Source organism: Zeus faber (genome assembly GCF_960531495.2).
Source record: "Zeus faber genome assembly, chromosome: 3".
NCBI lineage: Eukaryota > Metazoa > Chordata > Actinopteri > Zeiformes > Zeidae > Zeus > Zeus faber.
Genome location: NC_137190.1, coordinates 12875801 through 12885322, shown reverse-complemented (window position 1 = coordinate 12885322; position 9522 = coordinate 12875801). Strand labels below are relative to the sequence as shown.

The 9522-nt window shown below is 45.2% G+C and overlaps 1 protein-coding gene across 1 annotated transcript; it reads left to right on the top strand.

The window, feature by feature from the left end:
- Positions 1 to 907: 907 nt before the first annotated feature.
- LOC307227995 (proline-serine-threonine phosphatase-interacting protein 1-like) lies at positions 908 to 9373 on the top strand. The gene is made up of 15 exons (XM_079997455.1): positions 908 to 970; positions 1680 to 1780; positions 2431 to 2505; positions 2780 to 2814; positions 2938 to 3044; positions 3402 to 3464; positions 4122 to 4220; positions 4543 to 4588; positions 4850 to 4929; positions 5023 to 5121; positions 5388 to 5484; positions 5749 to 5842; positions 8289 to 8377; positions 8480 to 8589; positions 8727 to 9373. Exons 1-15 carry the CDS (start codon positions 938 to 940, stop codon positions 8856 to 8858), a joined length of 1260 nt encoding a protein of 419 aa, XP_079853581.1. The 5' UTR covers positions 908 to 937; the 3' UTR covers positions 8859 to 9373.
- The last annotated feature ends 149 nt before the right edge of the window (positions 9374 to 9522 follow it).

The window sequence follows — 9522 nt, the reverse complement described above, 5'->3', positions numbered from 1 at the left end:
GATGAATACCTTGATATTGATTATCTGATGATATTTTGGGGATGACCACTGGGGCGTTCATAAAATATTTAATATTTGAAAAAAAAATCGTTAGTTCTACTGGGGCTATGAGGACCAAACAGGTCCATGAACCAATGACCAATCAGAGGTCTATGAAGTTATGAAAACTGCATTTATTTACTGTAATGCAGCCTTAAAGACCACATTTTACTTTATCGCGAGTACAACCAAAATCGCCGACAAGATCTAGTCTCATACGAGGAAAAAAAATCTCTCTATTTTAAAATGTATTACATTCTTTCTATAGGAAAATGTAAAACAAAAGAAAACTTTGAATCGTTGCGTCTTCTCAATTTGGCCAGAGGATGGCAGCCGAGCGCTGCTTGTAACTAAGTAATTAAACGACATCACAATCATTTTGAGAACATTGGTTAAATCCCATGTGTCTTACATTTTTTATGGAATTTTAACTAATAAAAAAGGAAAATAGATTACATCTTAAACGGACAAAGAATGTATATACATTTTATTATATATATATTTTTTTTAATTTATCTATTTATTATATATTTCTTTTTATATTTAAAGCTTGAGGTTTCTTCTGTATTCTGGCATTCTTTCAGTGGTTTCCTTTGAAACAAAACGATTGAATACATAGATAAGTGCGACTTGACTCGACTACAGCTTTGTATTCTACTCTACAGTGCTTGTTTCACACATCGTGCAAATGTGGTCAGTGACATCACGGAGGAGTTCTTCCTCTTTGAAAACGAGTCATTTCAAGGCTGCCTCCAGGTAGTCAAGCACTTTGGGTGCTGGAGCAACGAAACGCTCTTTCAGCTGGAGGTCAGTCGGGGTTAAACCTTTGTTAAGTACTCCGAGCGAATGCGGTGCGGGGAAAACCAACTGGTATACATTTATAGCCATTAAAAGCACGATGGCTGCGTTGTTGTTCAAAGATTATTTTTGGGTAAGTCTATTTTTCTGTCCTTTCATTCAGCGTTGACGTTGTGTGTGTGTGCGGTGCATTAATACAGTACACTGATGCTCCTTATACCAGTTACTGATTGAACTAGATAATTCACAGTTAGGTTAAAGGGTTAGACTCTCAATGAATATATGACAGGTAACATAAAGTGATAAAACACAAAGCATTGCAACAATTGGCGACATAAGTCATTGTAAGTTAGACAAAATAACAATATTGAATTATTTTCATATTAAACAACTTGAAAAATTGTTTTTGTCAAAATTATCTGCAGTTCGACATTGTGCTGCTGGTCGGATATCCTAGGACACACCGCAGAAGTTCTGCTTTTTACTGAACAAGTATTGTGACATGAAATATAGAAACCGGGAGAAATGTTGAAACAGTTGTGAAATGCTGTCGGTGCCAGTTTTTTCACCACCGTGTGTGTGTGTGTGTGTGTGTGTGTGTAGCAAAATAGTGTCCGAGTAATGCATGTAAACGCTATGTATGTGTGTAGATTGTGAGTGTATTCATTTATCCTGTTCAGCCGGGGTGTATCTTCTGTTTCTTGGCCTTTTCTGCACGTATATACTGTATATGTGTGTGTGTGTGTGTGTGTGTGTGTGTGTGTGTGTGTGTGTGTGTGTGTGTGTGTGTGTGTGTGTGTGTGTGTGTGTTTGGTGCGTGTGCGGGCCTTTTCCCCCTCCAGGACAGTGATTTCACCGGTCGCTCGGGGTACGACGCCTTGATCCAGAGACTGAACGACGGGCGGCAGATGTGCAAGGACGTGGAGGAGCTGATCACCATGAGGTAGGAGGGAGAGAGGATCCCGAAAACACCGCAACCCACGACTCCCCGTTCGGCGGAGCTCCCGGCGTTCTGCCGGAGCTGTGCATCACCTGTCGGCTCTCTTTCTGCGGGTGTGGTGGCTGAGCATTGAGGCCCTAGTTTGCCACTAGAGCTCGCCAGGTATAACGTTAAAATGTGTAAAATTCCACTTAAAATACATGAATAAATGGAGTCTAGTTCTTGTGTTGCAAGATCTAAATTGCAAGGCTGCACTAATTCAAGTAATTAATCCGTTCCATTCAGAATAGCAGCTCTATGTTCATCACAATAAGCTCAAGTTTTACACTCAAAGTAGAAACCATGAGTAGGCAATATTAATACATTTTAGGTGTTATAGTTTAAGTTATGGGCTTTATATATGTTTTAATAGTTATAACAGGATAGCGGTATCATGCTGTGGGATTATTTCTTTGGCATTAAAAAAGGTTGGGAAACAGGGGTGTAAATAGATAACAGTTCTATGGTACCATATTGAGAGATCGTCTTACGTCTTTGACATTTGCTTCCTCCCTGTGACTTCCTCCATCGTGTCCATTTTTATTGTATAGTAATTAAAAGAGCGACCGGTTTGAGATGAATAATTATTGATCTGTTTCTCCATCAACACACAGGGCCTTAGCAGAGGAGAGGTACGGAAAAGAGTTGGTGACGATAGCGCACAGAGCCCGGGGACACACGGAGATCAGGTAAAGACATTTAAACACAATAAAAAAATAATCTCGTGGTTATGTTGGAATATTGCTGGAATTAGTTATTGTAAGTACTGTGAAACTATCAATGTCATGCAGGCATTTGTCTTTATTGATCTGCCCTTTTCTTATTTACTTTGCGTATTATAAACAGATCAGTAACAATAGTAATAAAATACGAGTTGTGGATTGGTATTGTCATTGTATATATTTGAATTGATTCGTATTAAATTGTATGAAACAGTATTATTCTTAACCGATCTGTCCCCAGTTCCCTGAGAGACTCCTTCGATCAGCTCAAAGCACGTATGTTTATCCACCAAACAGCGCGTGCAGTACATTTCTAAAACACAAGGGCTTTTATTCGTTTAAATATTGCTCCGACAACCGACAACTGGAACTCATTCCAGCATTGGGTTCCTTTTGCAGAAATCGAGAATATCGGCAACGTTCACATTCAGCTGTCCAGCATGTTGAGAGAGGAAGTCAAAAAAGTGGAGATCTTCCGCGAACGGCAGAAGGACCAAAAGAAAAAGGTACGAGAGGCTCAAACATTTATATAACTTAACGTCTTCTGTGATTCATTCTCCCTGGTGAGCAAGTACCTACAAAAGGGTGACAAAAAATAAAATAACGGGGGGGGGGGGACCTTGAATATTTCAAACGTGTCCATCCCTAAACCATTTATAACTTTTTAAAATCAGCAACTTGCTCTACAAACCATCACCAGCAACATAATAAATGATTCAATCTAACTGGATCCTAATCCCTAAACGGCTGTTTATAAAGCATAAGGCTGAGGATTACAATAGTCCCATGTAGACACGCTGCAAGAAAGTCTAAATGATCATTACTAATTATAATCTTTTACCGCTTTTTTGCCATTTAAACAGTTTGAGGGCATCATCGAGAAGGTCCTGAAGATAAAGGGCTCCTGTTTCAAGAAGACAATGGAGGTACAGCAGCAACACGTGTGTGTATACGCTATGTACATACGGCATGCATGAGATGAAAAGTGACTCATAACACTCTACTGTAGATATACAGTGCACACGCACACACACACACACACACACACACACAGACAGACAGACACACACACACGCACACACACACACACACACACCACTTAGCCATACCGGTGCAGACAGGAAGGAAGCCGGGTCTGATGCAGAATAAATGAATTTTCACTCACACCTTGAATCTCAACACCACTCGATGTCTTCCCCTTTCCATCCATCCACATCTCTGCACACCGGTTACATTTCACCATGAAGACAGACATACTGGCAAGACCTCAGAACAAGTGAGAACTGTACCCTCCAGTCGGGCTGTTTGTACAGTTGTTCATCTTTGCAAATCATCTGCAAAGTAGGCTTAAATATAATATATAAATATAAGAATTTAGCCGGCAACAAAACATATATAAACAATATCCGTATATCTGTAAATACCTTTTTTCATGATCACTAATAACATATTGAATCAGTATATTTGCACCGTAAAAACACGAAACGTGTCGGCCAACCCATCTTGTCACCAACAGCCTTTCAATTGAAAGCGGCCGTGCCCCTGCCATGCTCTTACTGTGCTGATTTCTTTTGTTCGCCAAGTCCAAGAAGAACTACAAGCAGAGATGCAGGGACATTCACGAGGCGGAGCAGGCCCTGAGGAGCACCACCACCTCTTCTCCACCAAAACACATGGAGAAGGTACGGTCAAATAGACGCACCGTCGCTATTTAGGTGTTCAAAGAGCAGCACCGTCATGCTCTGCCGGTCGCTGCAGCCCAGCACACTCAAGCGCGCGCAAACACACACACACACACACACACACACGCACACACAGTCACAGGACTTTCCATCGAGACAGAAACTGTGCCAGTGGACGACAGCAAAATCCGGGCAGATTTTACGGTCAGGATTTTATGCTTTAACCGAAAAGAGAACTCGGGGAGGTGGTAGCCTCAGAGTTGGTTCTGGTTCACTTATGAGTCAGAGTGGGACACTTCCCCCTTTCTCTTCTGTCACACAGGTACAGCACAAGGTCAAGCAGTGCCGGCAAGCTGCCAACGAAGCAGGTTTGAGACACACACACGGACACACGGACACACGCACACACGGACACACACACACACACACACACACACACACACACACACACTAAGGAGACTCGCATTAACAGTTCTTGGTAAAGAAAGTGAAAGCAAGTGGGAGGAAAGAGAGCATTGATAATAATGATACTTCATTTTCAAAGGCCTCTACACGCCTTCACGGACGTACATAACTGTGACCGATTTCTGAAAGAAAAAACTCAATTTGAGAAATATATATCTCAACAGAGAAGCTCTACGTCAACAACGTTGAGCAGCTGGAGAGAGTTCGCAAGGACTGGGTGGACACCAACAGAAGCACATGCGAGGTGCAGTATAATACAGAGGCTGGGATCTGATGTTACTTCACCTCTTAAACCCCCTTGGCCCCGCACCTCTAACTCAACATTGCGTGTGTTAAGGTGTTCCAGCAAATGGAGGGCGACCGCATAAGCATGCTGAGGTGCGCTCTGTGGGACCACTGCAACCACTTCTCCATGCAGTGTGTCAAAGATGACGAGGTGGGATTTTAACCCCGATAGCGATGCACAGACACCATGTGAAACACTTCAAAGTATGTACTGATCAAATGTGCTCGTCGCACCAAAGCTGTTGGGTTCCTTTCCTTTTTCTTTTCTTTTCTTTTTCCCCCGATATGTGGGTTGGTTTGAGTAGGACACGATAAAAAGCGTCTGCTAAAAAAAAATCCCTAATCAACCCCTGATCGGTCTCAACTGTTTGAGAGTTTGTTTTTTTCCCGCGAACTGACTTATTTTCAAAAAAACAGCTTTACGAGGACGTGCGGAGGGTTCTGGAAAACTGCGACATCACCACGGACAACAATAGTTTCATAAAGATGAAAACGACCGACACAAGTCCGCCCGGTAAGCTCCGTTCGGGGGGGCGGCAGAGGAGAGAGAGAGAGAGAGAGAGAGAGAGAGAGAGAGAGAGAGAGAGAGAGAGAGAGAGAAAAAAAGAAAAGCGCCACTGGGAGGATTCTTGATGTGTAAAGAACGACCGATACTCTCATCCTCCTTTGAGGCGCTCCCTGTCCTGGAGCCCCAGACCTACGGCAAAAATAGACACATTTGAAATCCCTTTGAGCCACATCTTCAGCGCCAACTCCCAGGACGTATCCTCCTCCACAGAGCCCGTGGTTTTCGAAAACTACTACGGCACGAGAGACTCGCCTGCGGAAGGGCGTGGCAGAACCTGGTCCGTGGGAAAAGGCGTCGTAAACAGGTGAGTCGGCAGTTTCAAGATTCAAGATTTTTATTTGTCACATACATATACATACTTCCATACATATATGCAGTGAAATGTAATGCAACGGTGATAGCACACAATAAGTCCTAGGAAAAAGTACAAAAATAAAATAAAATAAAAAGTAGAAAATTCCTTTCTAATAGACCGACTAACTGACTCCTAAAACGTAATACAGTAAGTGGAATACTTATAGAATAAGATAAAAAATATATAGAATAAAATACAATAAAAAATAAATTGAAATAAAATGGAATAGGTTGAAGGAATATGCCTATGTATATACAGATATGTGCATTTAAAGTGGCATGTGAATTAAAGTGGCATGTGAATGTGAATAGTGTGAGGTAGTGTTTGGGATAATACAGCACAGTATACAACAGTACGGCGCAGCAATACGGCATCACGAACAACCCTGAACAGTGATACAGTATGCGGTACAGTATGCTACATACAGTACAGTAGGTAGTGGAGCCTAGTGCATGGCTCAGTTAGGACCCCTGGTGAGGTCAGCGTTGACAGTTCTGATGGCTTGAGGGAAGAAACTCCGTCTCAGTCTCTCTGTTCTCGCTACGTGACTGCGGAGGCGCTTGCCTGACCGCAGCAGCTGAAACAGTCCGTTGTTGGGGTGATGAGGATCCTTCATGATCCTACGGGCTCTGCTACTACACCTCCTGGTGTATAACTCCTGCAAGGGGGGGAGGGTAGTTCCAGTGGTACGTTCAGCTGAACGCACCACCCTCTGCAGGGCCCGCCTGTCCTGGGCAGTACAGTTCCCAAACCAGGCAGTGATGTTGCCTGTCAGGATGCTCTCCACTGCTCCAGAGTAGAAGGACTTGAGGATCCTCACCGAGACCCGGAATTTCCTCAGCTGCCTGAGGTGGTAGAGACGCTGCCTCGCCTTTCTCACCAGAGTGTCTGTGTGAACAGTCCATGTTAAGTCCTCTGTGATGTGGACTCCCAGATATCTGAAGCTGCTCACCCTATCGACAGAAGTCCCATTAATCCACAAGGGCGCGTGCGTCCTCGATTGTGATCCACGCCTAAAGTCCACAATCAGCTCCTTGGTTTTGCTGACGTTCAGGTGGAGGCTGTTGTCCTGGCACCAGAGTGACAGGTCAGCCACCTCCTCGCGGTAGGCCTTCTCATCGCAGTCGGTGATCAGGCCCACGACCACGGTGTCGTCAGCAAACTTGATGATGGTGTTGGAGCTGGACCTGGCCACACAGTCATGTGTGTACAGGGAGTACAGTAGGGGGCTGAGGACGCAGCCCTGGGGGGATCCTGTATTCAGGGTGAGGGAGCTTGACATGTACTTCCCCACCTTGACCACCTGGGGGCGGCCTGTGAGGAAGTCCAGTTTACAAGCATTGTTACCCACGCTCCATTTTAGGGCACATTGATAATGATAATTGCTATTGGTAATAGACCATTGACAACGGTCTGCACTGGTGGCCACTGCAGCCGGTCTTGAGCAACAGGTGACTCATCCGGAGGATCTGGACAAGCCGGGGCCGAGGAAGCGACGCCCATGGGAGACGGGCAGCTCATGTAGACGTCAAGCGTCGTTTATTTACACGGGACTTAGTCGCAGCGCGGGCTCAGACCGTTCACATAGAAATCAAAGGGCTTCCCCCAGGCTTAAAAGCCAGAAATAAAATGGAAGAAACCTTGAGAAGGGGGGGGTCACAGAAGTAGCCCCCCCCCCACACACACACACACACACACACACCCCCATATTTATTATGCATGGTTAAGTTTGGCGTCTCACCACCCCCGGCAAGGTGTGCAGCAAACAGAGGCAAACGCGGGCCCTGCCCTGTAGTATTTTCTCTGCATTCCCGCCTCCCATCCACACCAAAACTGTGTTTTGGGAACCGAAAACGGAGCTTTTGGAAAACGCCTTCCGGGATAGAGGGTGTTTTTTTCTTTCCTCAAAAGACGCAGTTTTCATGCGGGACGGGTGAGACGAAGCGTCTTGAAAACGCTGACGTCACGACCTCAACTTCCACATGTTCGTTCGGGCACTCTCTCAATTAGGTCTCTCCAACTTGAGGAATGGCGCCCGCACAGTGTCCTACGTGAAATCACAGAGTTACGGCGGCGCCCAAGGAGGAGCTGAATACGCACGCTCCTCACGTTCTTCCGTGGTATCTGACGTCCAGGTTTATGAGATATCTTTGCCTCCCAAAAACGCGTTTTCAGAAATAACACGTATAGACGCGGACCAGGCCGCAATGAGCTAAAGGTATGGGGGCGAGGAGCAGAGCCCATCAGGTGGGCGCCTCCGCACCAGGCAGCCAAGTAGGCGGGGGCAGGAGGGACCGGCCCATCGGGGGCGCGGCGGCGCCGTCTGACAGATGTGGCTCGGCGAGCCACGCAGCACTGACCTCACAAACACATCTCGATCCACCGTGAAACGCAGGTTCTCCGCTCTACTCCAGGGGAGCTACACGGGCTCAAACACCAGCCTCAACAACAGCTATCCAAGTTCAGCGATGACATCCAGCCACAGTAAGTTCCTGCCCAACGTTTGTCGACATGGACTCCGTCATCGCTATTTCAAGGCGGTGAACAGGAGAATGTTTTCCTCCGCGGAATGTTTTGTGTTTTCAGCACTAGATGCAATAGACGCAGCCGCATCGGGCTCCCAGGACGTTACCTCACAGGACCCCATCGCAGTGGATGAAGAAAGCTACGTGGTGAACTACGACTACCTAGCGCAGGTAGACACCTTCATCACTGTCATTATTTGTTAGAATGAGTCTCGATGAAAAGCCATTCTGACTCCGGTTATTCTCGGGGTTTCAAGAGTCATTTTTATTTATTCTTTTGTTTCAACGCGTTTCCACCTGCTGATCAGAGCGCAGAAGAGTTATCGATCGCCACGGCCGATGTGGTTCAGGTGCTGGAGCAGGGAGAGGACGGCTGGTGGACCGTACGGAGAGCCGGCATGGTTGGACTGGTGCCTGGAAACTACCTGAGCAGAATCTGATCTCTATATCAGCGCACGCGCACACGCACACACACAGCTGCACTCTCTCATCCAGACTAGAGACACATGCAGGGGCCATAGGTATGTGCCAGCTCCACAGGTAAACATGGATGCACACACAAATGCATGCAACCATGGTGTATTTAACACAAGTCAACCTGATTTGATCGTTGGGAAACTGATAAGACGTGGTGCTCACTTCCCACACCGTTCCTTGGATAATGTCATCAAAAGGTGCCATAGAGGTGAATGCGGTACCGCAAAGACCAAAATACCTATTGGTTCTCTATAGTGGTCGTGGTCTCGTCCATGTTATTCACAAGCCACGCAGAGCACTGCTGTAATAGCTGCTATGGAACGACTATCATTATTGTGATTGTCGACATCTCCAAATCTAAGGACATTACAATCATGGGTAAAATATTTTCAACAGCTGCATGGTCCTAATTAGACCACAAACCTAACTACTTCATGCGAGTAGGTTTTTTTTTTTTTTTTAATATATAAGGAATTCGCTTTAGATACACTGTTGTTAGATATTTGCTTTTACAACAATGTCAAGTGATCAAGTGGTATTTTTAATGTTACCTTACAAAACATCATACTTCAACAAAAACAACCATTGTAGAGTTGTTTTTTTAATGTTGAAATAATAAAAATCAAA